At 49.4% G+C, this 17394-nt stretch overlaps 1 protein-coding gene across 4 annotated transcripts in view; it reads right to left on the reverse strand.

The window, feature by feature from the left end:
* Positions 1-17394, reverse strand: part of LOC138431368 (polyprenol dehydrogenase) — a 222766-nt gene that overhangs the window by 84100 nt on the left and 121272 nt on the right. For all 4 annotated transcript variants that reach the window (XM_070289533.1, XM_070289534.1, XM_070289535.1 and 1 more), the window contains exon 6: positions 12239-12446. In XM_070289533.1, coding sequence (XP_070145634.1) covers positions 12239-12446 — 208 coding nt within the window. The remainder of the gene's footprint in view (positions 1-12238; positions 12447-17394) is intronic.

The following is a 17394-nucleotide window of genomic DNA, read 5'->3' on the forward strand; positions in this document are numbered from 1 at the left end:
GCACACAAACGCACTTATATGCATGCAAACACCTCCAGGTGCACACATTCACAAGGCTGCACATACATATACCCAGGCAGACACATGCATTTATATGGATACACAAATATTCACATGCACACACACACACATTCACACGCATACCCTCACATACACACACATTCCCCCAGGCACACACATGCATTTTCACACACGTGCAACTATTCATATGCACACACACACACAAAACACACAGGCACTTACACGCAGACACACACATTCACATTTACACACGTATAACTCCAGGAGTTGGTGATGGACAGGGAGTCCTGGTGTGCTGCAGTTCATGGGGTTGCAAAGAGTCGGACACGACTGAGTGACTGAACGGAACTGAACGGATGCCCTCATGTACACACATTCACACACACACACACATATCCTTGCATGCACACACAACATTCACCCAAGCTGGTCTTGACCATCCAGAGAGTTCTCTGACATAGAAAAGGGAAATTTTTTTGAAGAAGAGCCATTCTCGGCACTTACACATCTCATGGAGGATTAATCACATCCACTTATCCCACTTGAGCACATGATAGATGCCGGGCTAAAAACAGCCGCCCTCGATCACCTACAGAACATTTCCAGGCCTCGGGCGATGACAGAAAGGAAGGAAATGCGATTTCATTTGTAATGTTTTAATTCCCAAATGTTTTGACAGCTCATGAAACGGACGGTTTTATGCATTTCTTCTTCCCCGCGTCTGACGGCACAGTCCCAAATCTCAGCCGTGAGGACCGTGACACATCATGCCTGCCTGAAAGGGAGGAGGTCCGAGACGCTGAGAGTCATCTGTGTTTCCATAAAGAAGGCAGAACGCTGACGAATTAATACTTTTGAATTGTAGTGCTGGAGCTGGAGAAGACTCTTGAGAGCCCCTTGGACTGCAAGGAGATCCAACCAGTCCCTCCTAAAGGAAATCAGTCCTGAATATTCATTGGAAGGACTGATGCTGAACCTGAAACTCCAATACTTTGGCCATCTGATGCGAAGAACAGACTCATTGGAAAAGACCCTGATGTTGGGAAAGATTGAAGGCGGGAGGAGAAGGGGGTGACAGAGGATGAGATGGTTGGATGGCATCACCGATTCAATGGACATGAATTTCAGCAAACTCCAGGAGATGGTGAAGGACAGGGAAGCCTGGCAAGCCTGGCGTGCTGCAACCCATGGGGTCGCCAAGAGCCAGACGTGACTGAGCAACTTTAAGACAATAGCAATATTTTCGTGGCCCCGAATACCAAGAAGGATAGTTTAGATAAGAGGTCCTGGGCACCTGGAGCTCACAACAGGAAGGGGCATTAGGTCAATGGCTGGGTACATGCGCGTGGAAAAAAGAAACCAAAATAAAAAGCAAGGAGAGCAGAGGGTGGGGCTGAAACTGTGCTCAACAGAGCTGGGAGCTGTGCGCTGCAGAGAAAGATGAATGTGTTATAATTACATAATTGCACAGCCCTTTGCAGGGTTGGAAACGCTTTCCCACACATTATGTCAGTGCCGCTCACAACAATCTTACAAGATGCCATTATCCAGAATTAAGAAATTACAAAGATGAGGGGCAGAATAGAGGGAGGGCAAGGGAGCGGGAGGGTGCACAGGATGGCCAGATCTTGGTTCTTCTGGAGACCCCAACCCTCCCCACCGTCCTCCTGAATCAGGATGGGCATGTTCCCCTGACAAGTCTCTTGCATCTCTGCCGGAATCCCTGAAAGCTGCACTTTCTGTGTGTTCCTCTGAGTTGCGGACACATGCTCTCAGCAGCCCAGCTGGCACTGGAGGCGGATACCCCACGGACACACCTCAGGGTCAAACCATCTTTACTTCTCATCTGCCTGGTACCCTAGTTCCAAGACAGGCACCAACACACAGCCTGGTGTTCCTGCATCAGAAACCCCAAATGACTCCTGAGACTTCCTTGCTTCACCTTTCAAGGTCAACGAGTTAAGACATCATGATGTGCTCTCTGGAATGGTCTTTTTTTTTTTTTTTTTCATACTTATCTATTTGGTCTTCCCCATGGCTCAGTGCTAAAGAATCACCTGCCAATGCAGGAGACGTGGGCTCGATCCCTGGGTCAGGAAGAGGCCCTTGAGAAAGAAATGGCAACCCACTCCAGTATTCTTGCCTGGACAATCCCATGGACAGAGGAGCCTGGTGGGCTACAGTCCCTGGGGTCACACAGAGTCGGACATGACTGAGTGCCTGAGGGCATGCACGCCTGTGTATGCGCACAGACACACATTTATTTATTTATCTGCACCAGGTCTTACTTGTGGCATGGGGCATCTTTCGTTGTGGCACATGAATTAGGCTGAGGTATGTGAAATCTAATTCTCTGACCAGGGATTGAACTCAGGCCCCCTGCATTGGGAGCATGGAATCTTAGCCACTGGACCACCAGAGAAGTCCTGGAGTCATCTTCAAAACAATCTCCTGTCTCTCTCCATGCTTGCAATGGCCTCTAACCAGACCCTGGGTTCACTGCCTATGGATCATGCCCTCTGGTCCATGGATGCTCTGTAGACTGTGGTCCATGGGATGCCCTGTAGACTGTGGTTCATGGGATGCACTGTAGACTGTGGCCCATGGGATGCTGTGTGGGCTGTGGTCCACAGGATGCTCTGTAGACTGTGGCCCATGGGATGCTGTGTGGGCTGTGGTCCACAGGATGCTCTGTGGGGTGTGATCCATGGATGCTCTGTAGACTGTGGTCCATGGGATGTTGTGTAGACTGTGGTCCATGGATGCTCTGTAGACTGTGGCCCATGGGATGCTGTGTAGACTGTGGCCCATGGGATGCTGTGTAGACTGTGGCCCATGGGATGCTCTGTAGACTGTGGCCCATGGGATGCTGTGTAGACTGTGGCCCATGGGATGCTGTGTAGACTGTGGTCCATGGATGCTCTGTAGACTGTGGCCCATGGGATGCTGTGTAGACTGTGGCCCATGGGATGCTGTGTAGACTGTGGTCCATGGATGCTCTGTAGACTGTGGCCCATGGGATGCTGTGTAGACTGTGGCCCATGGGATGCTGTGTAGACTGTGGTCCATGGATGCTCTGTAGACTGTGGCCCATGGGATGCACTGTAGACTGTGGCATGGGATGCTGTGTAGACTGTGGTCCATAGGATGCTGTGTGGGCTGTGGTCCACAGGATGCTCTCTGGGGTGTGATCCATGGATGCTCTGTAGACTGTGGTCCATGGATGCTCTGTAGACTGTGGCCCATGGGATGCTCTGTAGACTGTGGCCCATGGGATGCTGTGTAGACTGTGGTCCATGGGATGCTGTGTAGACTGTGGTCCATGGATGCTCTGTGGGCTGTGGTCCATGGGATGCTCCAGAGGCTGGAAGCATCTGATTCTACGTCACTGCTGGCATCAAGTATGTGGCATCCCTGGATAGGGTGTAGCCCCAAAATCTAAGCCACTCACTGCAAGTGGGCAACGGCAAGCTTGGGCTCTCCTGTGTCCAGACTGGAGCTGGAACCAGGTATCCTGAGGAGACTCGAGAAAGGGGTATATCAGATCATTACCAGGGAGTCAGGGGTTCAGATGGGGACCCCAATGAGAAGGGGGCAGTGACAGTATGATCACCCCCATCTTGAGCTATTTCTGCATCACCAATGGTCTGAGCCTAACTCAGGCTCCTTGGACCCTTGGGTTGTTCTTCAGTTGTGTCTGACTCTTTGTGACCCCATCGGCTGCAACACGCCAGGCTTCCCTGTCCTTCACCGTCTCCTGGAGTTTGCTCAATCTCCTGTCCATTGAGTTGATGGTGCCATTCAGCCATCTCATCCTCTGTCGTCCCCTTCTCCTCCCGCCTTCAATCTTTTCCAGCATTGGGGTCTTTTCCAGTGAGTTGGGTCTTCACAAGAGGTGGCCAAAGTATTGGAGCTTTAGCATCAGTCCTTCGAGTGAGCATTCATGCTTGATTTCCTTTAGGATGGACTGGCTGGATCTCCTTGCAGTCCAAGAGTCTTCTCCAGCACCACAGTTTGAAACTATCAAATCTTCGGTGCTCAGCCTCCTTTGTGGCCTAAGCTCAACCTTCAGCTCCGCTCTGAGGGCCACACTGTCTGCGTTCTGCCCTCAACACAAGCGCAGATCATTACTGCCATATTCCTCCACTTAGGGCTCGAGAGGATGGCTGAGGAAGCAAGAGAGTCAGGAGCAGGGGAGTTCCTGGTACAATCATGGGACATGCCTGCTCCACGCCTCATTAACTGTCTTCAGAGCTCTGTGCAGAGGGCGTGCGTGAGATGTCACCCAGCTGCAGGCAGTGATGGATGGAACGGTCTCGATTCGCTCGTGGAAAGAACCATTTAAGGGCTTCCCTGGCGGCTTGGTGGTAAAGAATCCACCAGCCAGTGCAGGATATTCATGTTCCATCCCCGGTCTGGGAAGATCCCGCGTGCCACAGAGCAACTAAGCCACCGGCAACTACTGAACCTGTGTCTCAGAGCCTGTGCTCGGCAGTAACAGAAGGCACCACCTTGAGAAGCCCTCAAGCACCTCAACTGCAGAGTTACCCCGCTCTGTGCAGCTGCAGAAAATTCCACACAGGAATGAAGACCCAGCGCGGCCAATAAATAAAGAAAACTACTTTTAAAAAACTAATTAAGCATCTCATCTTCATAAATGTATCAACCTATCATTTTTTTTTTTCCAAGGGAAAAACTGCCGTGCTCCGGGAACTGGCTCTGAACTTGGAATCAAGTCCACGGTTTTTGGTAAGGTGCAGAATAGACGTTTCAGAGTGATGTACCAGGGAAGTCCTCTACACGCGAACTCTCAAGGTGCAAACTCGCAAAGATGTGAAGGTGCGTTCCATCAGCCTCAGGCGTGAGTAACACTGCAGCCCGCCCTCCGTCTACTCTGCTGACAGCTCTTCAGCCCTGCCGTCTCCCACCGCCTCCCCCTGCTCAGTCACTAACTCCTCTTGCCTGATTCTGTCGATGCCAGCCCCTCTGTGCCAGCTGTTGCCCTGGACAACTGTCCCTCTCACGGTACCGTACTATAAGATTGAAAATGTTTGTCTTGTGTTTGCTTTTTGTGTATTGTTTGTGTGAAAAGTACTATAAAGCTAAGACAGTACAGAACTATACAGCCGATTGGGTTAGTTGGGTACCCAAGCTAACTCTGTTGGACTCACAAATAGGACGTAGGGACGTGCTCCTGGAATGGAACTCGTTTGCACGTAGGGGACGGACTAGAAAGAATGTCAGTAAATGACGTAAAGGGGCACAAAGACACGTCAGTCCTACAGACTCCCCCCACCGTCCAGGGATCAAGGGCACACCCTTTTGAGAATTCACACAAGTCATACAAATACGCATGCATCTAAGGAAGTAATTCGTATAGTATATGGTTGCGTGTGTGCTCAGGTGAGTCTGACTGTCTATGTGACCCCATAGACTGCAGCCCACCAGGCTCCTCTGTCCATGGGATTCTCCAAGCAAGAATAATAGAGTGGGTTGCCATTTCCTTTTCCAGGGGATCTCCCCAACTTAGGGATTAAACTCAAGTCTCCTGCATCGGCTGGGGGACTTTTATCACTGTGCCACCTGCGAAGCCCCCGTTCCATGTACATATATCTGTTCATGCATGTGTCTCCAGATACAGATACAGATAAATATTAGTATATCTATTTTTTGGTTTCTCCATCCCCAAAATATTTTCCTCCTATGTTCTAATATCATTGGTTATGACTCTCCAATATTACTGCTTTGTATCTTCTTGAAACAGAAAATACAGTGGAAAAGAGTATCGGCAACATACGTGAAAGACACGGATTAGCAGTCAGAATAAACAAACAGGGGCGAATCCAAAAGAGAAAGCCTAATATTTAACAACTTATGAGCAACCTAGATAGCATGTTGAAAAGCAGAGACATTACTTTGCCGACTAAGGTCTGTCTAGTCAAGGCGATGGTCTTCCCAGTGGTCATGCATGGATGTGAGAGCTGGACTGTGAAGAAGGCTGAGCACCGAAGAATTGATGCTTTTGAACTGTGGTGTTGGAGAAGACTCTTGAGAGTCCCTTGGACTGCAAGGAGATCCAGCCAGTCCATTCTGAAGGAGATCAGCCCTGGAATTTCTTTGGAAGGAATGATGCTAAAGCTGAAACTCCAGTACTTTGGCCACCTCATGCGAAGAGTTGACTCATTGGAAAAGTCTCTGATGCTGGGAGGGATTGGGGGCAGAAGGAGAAGGGGACGACCGAGGATGAGATGGCTGGATGGCATCACGGACTCGATGGACGCGAGTCTGAGTGAACTCCGAGAGTTGGTGATGGACAGGGAGGCCTGGCGTGCTGCGATTCATGGGGTCGCAGAGAGTCGGACACGACTGAGCAACTGAACTGAACTGAACTGAATGTTTCCAACAGCCACATGCATGGAAACAACCTGGATATCCACCGGCAGATGAATGGATAAAGAGGATAGGTGACTGCCCACGCATGGAGTATCAGCCAGAGAAAAGAATGAGGTCATGCCATTTGCACCAACACAGGTGGGTGCAGAGATGGTTATAATACGTAAGGTCAGCCAGACAGAGAAAGACAAATACCATGCAATATCACAGATATGTGGGGTCTTAAAAAAGAAAGGGTACAGACGAACATTTTTCCAAAACCGAAATAGAGTCGCAGACACAGAAAACAAACTGACGGTGACTTGGGGGTGAAGGCACGAGGGATGAATTGGGAGATGGAAACTGACATATACACACTAGGACATATAAGACGGATAACTACAAAGGGCCTGCTGTGCGGCACAGGGAACTCCACTCGATATTCCGAAACGATCTAGATGGCTAACAGTCTAAAGAGAGAGTGGACACACGCATATTCATGAACGGTTCACCTTGCCGTACTCCTGAAACTAACACCACTCTGGAAATCAACTTACAGCTCCAACATTTTAATAAATACATAAAATTTCATCAAAAAAAGAGAGAAAGGCTAAACATCACCAACTCACTGGACATGAGTTTGAGTAAACTCCAGGAGACAGTGAAGGACAGGGAAGCCTGGCATGCCGCGATTCCTTAGGGTCACAATGAGTGGGACACGGCTTAGTGATCAAACAACAACGAAACCAGACACCCCCTAAACAAAAGGGGAAACGTGACAAGCAGACGTTTCCAAAAAGGCAACGTTCAGATGCCAAGTAATCCCACGGAGACTGCTGAACCACAGGGTGTTTCGGAAAATGCTCATTAAAACACAGCTAACCCCGTTTCCTGCTCCAGGATGCAAGCACCCAGCAGTTGACTCAAGCTGGCAAACACCAAACAGTCCAACGCTTAACGTGCGTAAAGAAGGTGCAAAGCATCTGGAGACAGTGAGAGACTTTATTCTCTTGGGCTCCAAAATCCCTGCAGGTGGTGGCTGCAGCCATGAAATTAAAAGACGCTTGCTCCTTGGAAGGAAAGCTATGACCAACCTAGACAGCATATGAGAAAGCAGAGACATTACTTTGCCAACAAAGGTCCGTCTAGCCAAAGCTATGGTTATTTCTAATGTATGGATGTGAGAGTTGGACTGTAAAGAAAGCTGAGTGCCAAAGAATTGATGCTTTTGAACCGTGGTGTTGAAGAAGACGCTTGAGAGTCCCTTGGACCACAAGGAGATCCAACCAGTCCATCCTAAAGGAAATCAGTCCTGAATATTCTTTGGAAGGACCGATGCTGAAGCTGAAGCTCCAATCCTTTGGCCACCTGATGGGAAGAACTGTCTCATTCAAAAAGACCCTGATCCTGGGAAAGATTGAAGGCAAGAGGAGAAGGGGACGACAGAGGATGAGATTTTTGGATGGCATCACTGACTTTAAATGGACATGAGTTTGAGAAGGCTCTGTGAGTCGGTAAAGGACAGGGAAGCCTGGCGTGCTTCCGTCCATGGGGTCGCAGAGAGTCGGATGTGATCGAGCGAATGAAAAACAAAATCACATTGCATTCTCAGCACTCAGACTGTGCGCTGGAAAAACGGTCTTCTAAGACCAAATGGAATTCCCAGGAAGCATTGACATAGGAGGCCCTTCTAGTCTTATAATGCCACTGCCTTTGATGTTCCCAACAGAAAGAGAAATGGCGGTCTGCGGAAGACCAAAGCTGCAGGGAACAGCAAAAAACCAGAAAGAACCCACGCATTCTTACCCCAGAGAAAGGATCTGAACCACTTCATGGGTGCGGGTGGAGGACTTCAGGAGGACAGGGGTCAATAATCTGCTCTGACATACCTCAGCGTGGGCAGCTCTCAACATTTAATACCAAGTGCAGGGTGATCAACTCTGACCTCCCCCAGGAGACGAATCCAAGTGTGTGAATGCATGCGTGCCGAGTCCATTCAGCAGTGTCTGACTCTTTGCGACCCTGTGCACTGTAGCCCTGCCTGGCTCCTCTGTCCATGGGATTCTCCAGTCAAGAACACGGGAGTGGGTTGCCATGCCCTCCTCCAGGGGGTCTTCCTGATTCAGGGATGAACCCCTGTCTCCTGCACTGCAGGCAGAGCCACCTGGGGAAGCCCCAAAATACCAGGCATGGGTGATGAATTCAATCTCCAGCCCCCCTCTCCCTGGAGGTCAGAGGGTTAAGACTGAAAAGTCCCACCTTTTAATGGCCAGTTACCAGCCCCCACCCTAGGGCAAGTCCCAAAGGTCACACATTTACATAACAAGGGGAGTCTTTCAGGTTCTCAGCACTTGGGAAATTCCAAGGGTTTTAGGAGGGCTGAGGCAGAAAAGGGGACAAAAAAAAAACCCCCAAACCCAAATATATACATCTATCATAGACCACAATATCACAAGCATCAAGAAAGAGGTGGGCAAAATGAAAGATGGCTTACTTTCAGACAAGGAACAGCAGCATCTGAAATCTCGACGCTCCCTAAAGTAAGTTAAAAATTCCCCCTCCTGTTAGATTTGTTCAGATGAGATGATTATAGTAGAGTCATACACACATTATTATATTACCATTGGAGAAGGACATGGCAACCCACTCCAGTGTTCTTGCCTGGAGAATCCCAGGGACGGGGGAGCCTGACGACCTGCTGTCTTTGTGGTCGCACAGAGTCGGACATGACTGACGTGACTTAGCAGCAGCATAATCATATAAGCGTACAGTCATATACACTTATAAGTAAGTATACTGATACTTATATAGTCATATAACATATTAGAGCATATTATAGGTGTAGTATAGTATACTCTAGTCAAAGCTATGCTTTTTCCCGGAGTCATGTGTGGATACGAGAGTTGCACCGCAAAGAAGGCTAAGAACCAAAAAATTGATGCTTTTGAACTGTGGTGTTGCAGAAGACGCTTCAGAGTCCCTTGGACTGCAAGGAGATCCAACCAGTCCATCATAAAGGAAATCAGTCCTGAATATTCACTGGAAGGACTGATGCTGAAGCTGAAACTCCAATCCTTTGGCCACCTGATGCAAAGAGCTGACTCACTGGAAAAGACCCTGATGCTGGGAAAGATTGAAGGCGGGAGGAGAAGGGGACGGCAGAGGATGAGATGGTTGGATGGCATCACTGACTCGATGGACACGGGTTTGAGCAAGCTCCGGGAGTTGGTGATGGACAGGGAGGCCTGGCGTGCTGCGGTCCACGGGGTCACAGAGTCAGACACGACTGAGGGACTGAACAACAACAAGATACGACTTGTAAAAACGTAACCACCACGTAAACATAGAGAAATATGAGCAAATGATTAAGCAGAAGGAGACCTCTTCATCCTACAGTGGGTTTGTTTCCCTATTTGTAAAAATCCTCTAAAAGGTGGTTTAGAAATATAATCTGGTCAGTCGAGAAGGCTCGACTCAAAAAAATCAATGCACAATGTGAGGACTGGCAGTTAAGGTTTCCTTCGCGCAAAATGAGGACTGCAGGCCAGCAGACAGCACTTGAGATAGCACTGAGAGACTGCTCCAAAGAGCCAAGAGGGGGAAGGTCGGGGTATAAGTGATTTTGTTGAAGGGGGAGTACGTGCAATGAAACACGTATTATTTTATGCAAGGTTTCTGCTCGTCACGGGGAGCGGTCACCACCATGCAGGGCTTTTCAGTGCTTTTCTAGATATGAGGAGATGAAATAACCGGGCTTGTGAAATGGGCTCCTGAGAATACCCAGCCCTCTGAAGACCTGTCCTGCCAGTCTTTCCCGGAGCAGTCTTTCCCATCCGCTGTCCACGCTGAGCCCCTTTCAGGGAACGCGAAAGGTCTGCAGCTGCAGCAGCGCTTGATTGAGTCCTTGCAGAGGTGGACAGAAGATGCCCATGGCAACTGCCAGTGTGTTGCTGACAAAGGGTAAACACAAAGAGACAGGGGCTTCCCTGGTGGCTCAGCAGTAAAGAATCCGCCTGCAGTGCGAGAGACCCAGGTTCCATCCCTGGGTTGGGAAGATCCCCTGGAGAAGGACACGGCAACCCACTCCAGTATTTTTATGGACAGAGGAGCCTGGCGGGCTACAGTCCACGAGGTCACAAAGAGTCAGACACACTTAGCGACATAGAACAGCACCCATGTCTCATCCACAGGAAGAAATGAGATTTTAAATGGAACCAGAGGGGAACCGGCTGATACAGGAGAGGTGGGTTTTGCTGTCCCGGTGACGGACATGCGATTACAGCTGCTGCTGGCTGCTTGCTGGGGACAGTCGCCTCTGCTTGTTCGCATCTGCCAGAATCTGAGCTCCGTGGGTGGTCCCGGAATTCCGGACCGAGGGGAACCCGGAGGCGGAGAACCGGCGCCGGTCACGGTCACTGAGGGCGTCCACCCCGCCCCTCCAGAACTCTGACCATCGCGGTTGCTAATGTGCGAGATCCCACAGAGAGGACGAAATGAATTCTGCGCACCTGCCAGGACTGCGGAGGTGGGTGATTTACCCGACTCCCCTCGGGGAGTCAGCACCTCCCACGGAAAAGATCACGGCTCGAGGAGGGATGTGATTCAAGCAAGAAGCCAGATGACTGCGCAGCAAAGACACAACCTGACTGGTCACAGCGACAAACGTGGAGACCTACACGCACTGCATATGGGCCTGGGACACCGTTCCACACGCACATCAGCAGACGTGTTGTGGGAGGTTGGGGTCCACGTACTCCATGTCTGTGTCCCTTAGCTAGGGGCCGCCCTGGTGGCTCAGACTATAAACAATCCACCTGCAATGCAGGAGACCCGGGTTCGATCCCTGGGTGGGGAAGATCCCCTGGACGAGAGCATGGCAGCCCACTCGAGTATTCCTGCCTGGAGAATCCCACGGACAGAGGAGCCTGGCGGGCTACAGTCCATGGGGTCGCAGAGAGTCAGACACGACTGAGCGTCTAGCACACAGAGCACATCCTCTAGCTAAACAAACTCCTTCTCGAGAATTTATCCTAAAGAGAAGACCACACGGAAGATCCCAACAGACATCTCTCCAAAGAAAGACATATGGACGGCCCTCGGGTACCTGAAAAGATGCTCAGCGTCGCTGGTTATTAAAGAAATGCAAATCAAAATTCCAGTGAGGGGACACCTCACACTGGCCAGATGGAAATGAAGCGAAAGTCACTCAGCTGTGTCTGATTCTTTGCGGCCCCATGAATATACAGTCCATGGAATTCTCCAGGCCGGAATACTGGAATAGGTAGCCTTTCCCTTCGCCAGGGGATCTTCCTGATCCAGGGATCTAACCCAGGGATCTCCCGCATTCCAGGTGGATTCTTTACCAGCTGATTCTTTACCAGTACAGTATGGAGGTTCCTTAAAGAAAAAAACATGAACAATACATCCGCCATCTGACCCTGCAATCTTACTGCTAGGAATATATCTGAAGAAAGCCATGTTTAGAAAAGATAGCTGTAACTCAACCTTCACAGCAGTTTTGGTGGCAATGTATACTTGCCCAGGCATTATGGAAAACGGTATGGAGTGTTGGCAAAAAACTAGAAACAGAGCTATCATACGATCCTGTGATCCCGCTGCTGGGGCATATACCTGGAGAAAATGATAATTAGAAAAGACACGCACACCCCAGGGTTCATCGCAGCACTCTTTACAATCACTGAGACATGAAAGCAACCTCAATGTCCATCAACAGATGAACAGAGAAAGATGCGGAGCCTGGAATCAGTAACACAGCGGTGTCAACGAGGTTAAAGCCAGATCTGCCCGCAGACCAGAGCAACACCCCGAGCATCGCGGCCTTTACCTTGAAAACCCACCAGCCCAGGAGCTTCTTGACGAGCCGGGTGCCCCAGAAGACGTGTCTGTAGAGGTCGGTGTCCACCACGCCGGGGTCGGCCACGCTGGCGGTCACGGGGATGCCCCGGGCGCTCAGGAGCGCCTGCAGGTGGTATGTGAACAGCACCAGGGCCAGCTTGCTCTGGGCGTAGGCTGCGTGCGCCGAGTAGCTGGTACTGCAGGAGCAAAGAGGGGAGGCTGTGAGACCCGGGCGTCTGGATGCCAACGCTGCCCTGGCCCAGCCGTGGACAACAGCGCCAGGCACAGGTTGAGGGCACCTAGAGACGTGCCCGAGGTCAAGCGGGCTGTGCTGAGTCACTCAGTCGTGTCCGACTCTTTGCAACCCCGTGGGCTGCACCCCACCAGGCTCCTCCATCCGTGGGATTCTCTAGGCACGAAGACTGGAGTGGGTTGCCGTGCCCTCCTCCAGGGGATCTTGCCCAACCCAGGCATCGAACCCGGGTCTCCTGCACTGCAGGCGGATTCTTTACTGAGTGAGTCACCAGGGGCGCCCACATGTGTTACCTGCGCTGTGGAGCTCTCCTAGGATGCTACAGGGTGGGTACTAGGGTGGATATTTCACCCAATATAGGGTCAGGGGACTGGCTGGTTTAGATCCGGAGGCTCGTGGCAACAGCTGCTATGGGGCTTGGTCAGTTCCGGAGATGTTTATCCTGTGATTCTGGAGCAGAGCTGCCCACCTGTGACCTTGCTATAGGCTCCACATCACTTTTTCTTTTCTCCTTGGAGTGTTTGACACTTGGGGAAGACGCCAGGACAGATGTGTTCCTCTAGCGCACAACGACCACCTCCATCCACTCCCTTTTTGACTTTCTACCATCAGGCACTATTTTACGAGGTTGGACGTGGGCACCACTTCCTGAAAACCACAGGGCTTTTTTCCTGGCGGTCCAGTGGTGAAGGCCTCTTCACCTTCCAATGCAAGAGGTGTGGGTTTGATCCCTGGTCAGGGAGCTAAAATCCCACATGCCTTGTGGCCGAAATACCAAAGCGTAACACAGAAGCAATATGGCATTAATAAGAAATTCCATAAAGACTTTAAAAACAGTCCCCATCAAAAAAAAAAAAATTCTTCACATAAATAAATAAAAACATAATGGTTGGTCACTTATACCCAACCTTTCCCAGAAAGTAGCGTTCCTGGAATGTAGAAAAGAATTCACTGCAGAGAAAATACCACTCCAGGCAAACTAACTGTGGTGGCTTCAGTTCAGTTCAGTTCAGTCGCTCAGTCGTGTCCGACTCTTTGTGACCCCAGTTCAGTCGCTCAGTCGCATCCGACTCTTTGCGACCCCATGAATCGCAGCACGCCAGGCCTCCCCGTCCATCGCCAACTCCCGGAGTTCACACAAACTCACGTCCATCGAGTCGGTGATGCCATCCAGCCATCTCATCCTCTGTCGTCCCCTTCTCCTCCTGCCCCCAATCCCTCCCAGCGTCAGTCTTTTAGCTAGTAATTTTATGCATAGCTACATAGCCTGTGTAGTATGAAGAGCTCGTTAACATCTCTACCGGGGACTTTCCGGGCAGTCCAGTGGCTGAGGATCCACCTGCCAGTGCAGGGGCTGGGTGTTTCATGCCTGGTCAGGGAGACAAGATCCCACATGCCTCACGGCTAAAAAAAACCCAACACACAAGAGACGACGGTGTACAGCAATTACATTCCAATAAAAGTTAAACAGAATAAATAACAAGGACCAGTTTGGAGGCTTTCATCCTTTTCTTTTCTTTGTCATCAACAATAAATCTGCAAATGAAAAACCCAAGTGATTTGTGTTTAAAAAGAACAGCTAGCACTTATCGTGAAAGGGACATTAAAACCTGACAACTCAACTCTCCACAAAAAGGAACAGAAGCAACATTGTAACACACTCAATATCGACTTCAGAAATGGCCCACACGAAAAAAAAAAAAAAAAAAAAACCCAAGTCTGAAATGGCCCACACGGAAAAAAAAAAAAAAAAAAGAAGTCTGAAAAATAAAGAAAACCAAGGAAGTCTTCCTGGCAAAATACTCCACGTCTGGTTCATCGGGGATCGGTCATTTTCTTCATGTCCGCAGTTCTTTTTCTGTAATTTTGTGGATACGAATGCAGCCCCACTTGTGTTTCTTCTTGCGGTTCAACATGCCCCAGAGTCTATGTTAGTTTACATTTTCAGCCCCCGTGGTGACTCTAACATTCGGAGAAAATCCATCCACGGAATTCACCCTTGTGGGAATTTAATGCAGACAGAGATTCAAAAGAAAGAAATCCATCCTGACATGAGAAGCAAAAGAAAAAAAAAAAAGAAAAAAAACAGCACTCGCTGGAATTCAATGCCTCTTATGCACAAAGGCTCTTACTAAACAGGAATTGAAAATTGCATTAAATGAACTAAATGGACTCAATGATTCAGAAAAGCAAAGTCAGGAAACGTGACCAAGGAAAAACACATAAGAGGGAAAAAAAATGACAAAACGGAAAGGGAAATATTTAAACGTAGAAAAGAGGAGAAGCAATGATAAGGCTGAGAAATGAAGCCACGTAAGCGTCATTGCCTAGTGAGGCTTTCTGGAAAAAAAAAAATTTAAAAACCACCTCAAGCTGTTTTGTAAATTGCACACGTGGGCTCTCGGCTGTCAAAATGTGACAACCACATCAACACCCTCGGGGACTCCGTCCCACCTCCTGCCGTTTCCCTGGGCAGCAACTTTCTTCCGTGTCAGCAGGCCCCCACTATGTTGCCGGCCAACAGCCAGCCACTTGTCACAAGAGGCCACGTGCAAACTCTGAGGTTCTTTCAGGGGCCCCAGCAATTTAAGCTGGAGAATAAACCCCAAGTCCTTTGTCTCAGCGATGAGTAAGGGCAGGTCGGCCAAGGGTGACGCAGGACGAGTTTCCGCAGAGCATTTGCCAGAGGAACTCCAAACACATCTTTTGTTGGAGGGAGGAAGGGAGATGATAACACAGCAGAGTTCCAAGCACCAATTCCCTCCCCGGGATCCGTGACAACCCCCCAATTATAGTCAAGATGCCTGTTTCTGGCAAGCTGTTCCTCTCTCTGCCCAGCAGGGGAGGAGAAAGCTCCAGGAATGAGGGGGTTATTAAGTACGGGGAGATAAAGGCTCAACTTTCCCGTTGGCTTTGGACCATGTCAGCAAGACATACATCCGTCTGCTCCTGAATTAACACGGACGTTTGGGACGGAAGAGCAGTCGTGAAGTTAAGAAAGAAGACACCGGAAACGTGCAGGTTCCTTAAAGGAAAATTGACGCATGACAGAATTATGGCTTACCTCTACGGAGACGAGTATGGAGGTTCTTTAGAAAAATGAACAGTGTTCACTGCAGAACTATTCAGGGTAACCAGGACCTGGAAGCAACCTAGATGTCTGTCAACAGGTGAATGGATAAAGAGAATGTGGTGATATGTGCATGGAATATTACTAAGCCATAAAGAAGGGAAGAAATCGGGTTGTTTGTCGTGATGTGGATGGACCCGGAGAATCATCTGTCATACAGATGATTGCAGTGAGTCAGAAAGGGAAAGACAGTTAGTGTATATTAACGCATGTATAGGGAATTTGGACGGAGAAGGCGATGGCAGCCCACTCCAGTACTCTTGCCTGGAAAATCCCATGGACGGAGGAGCCTGGTGGGCTCCAGTTTGTGGGGTCGCGAAGAGTCGGACACGACTGAGCGACTTCCCTTTCACTTTCCACTTTCATGCATTGGAGAAGGAAATGGCAACCCACTGCAGTGTTCTTGCCTGGAAAGTCCCAGGGACGGGGGAGCCTGGTGGGCTGCCGTCTATGGGGTCACACAGAGTCGGACACGACTTAAGCGACTTAGCAGCAGCAGCAGCAGCAGCAGGGGATTTGGAAAACTGGTTCTGAGGAACCCATTTGCAGGGCAGGAACACAGATGCGGATGTAGAAACAGGCATGCGGACACGGGGTCTGGCGGGGGCAGCAGAGGGCGGGAGGAACTGAGAGAGGAGCGCTTCCATCTATACGGCGCCACGCGCAACAGAGCCAGCTAGTGGGAAGCTGCTGAGTGGCACAGGGAGCCCGGCGGTGTGGCCTGCGATGACCTCAGGGGCTGGGATGGGGGATGCAGAGGAAGCTCGGGAGGGAAGGGATTATATGTACGCATATAGCTGCTTCATGCCTTGTACAGCAGAAACTCACACAACATTATAAGCCAATCACACTCCAGTGAGAAAAAAAATATGCTAAATCTTTGTGAAAAGAAGAATTATGGTCCTCTACTATAGCACGGAGAAGAGACGACGCAAAAAGTCAATACTTGTCTCTAAAGGATAAAAAAAGAAAAACAAGAGTCCAGGTAATTTCAGGAGTGGCTCCCTGGTGGTTTGAAAGATACACATCCACGCTGGAAATGGAAAAGAATCAGAGCTGAGACACCAGAGAACAGGATTCCCATTAGAGTTTCTAAGTAAAGCCCCGAGGGACAAGAGACACAGTTGGTATTGAAAACAATGAAGAGATGATTACAATGTTAACAGCCAAACTGCTCCTCTCTCAGTTCCTCCCACCCTCCGCTCCCCCAGCCAGACCCCATGTCCGCATGCCTGTTTCTACATCAGCGTCTGTATTCCTGCCCTGCAAATAGGTTCCTCAGAACCAGTTTCCCAAATTCCCTTTACAAACTAAAGCACCGGCAGAAGACATTCATAAAATGTCTACGCGACTTGCTTCGAAACAGGAGACTTTTAGTAAGTGCCCTTTGTAACACACGGCCTCAAAAAGTAGAGCTGAAACCATAAATATACCTTTGTTTTCAATAAACAGTAACTTATTAATATAACTGCCTCATAAATATTGGAAGGTCAGTCTAAAACAGAAGTAGAGATATTACTGTGATAGCCTTTTTGTTGGAAAGGCAAAAAAAAAGTTTCTTCTATACTTTTATGTTCGGTGATGCAGGCATGCAGATTAAAGCAACACATGTCAGATTAACAAGAGAAACACTTGTTAATTTCACTTCTAATTTCACAGGTCTGGGGGATTCCGAACACTCGGGAAGTCCTCGTTCCTCAGAAGTGTCTGTTTTTAGTTAGATAAGGGAAGTTCCAGGATGGCATCTTTCTGCATCTGTTGC

This window comes from Ovis canadensis, chromosome Y (genome assembly GCF_042477335.2).
Source record: "Ovis canadensis isolate MfBH-ARS-UI-01 breed Bighorn chromosome Y, ARS-UI_OviCan_v2, whole genome shotgun sequence".
Taxonomy (NCBI): Eukaryota; Metazoa; Chordata; class Mammalia; order Artiodactyla; family Bovidae; genus Ovis; species Ovis canadensis.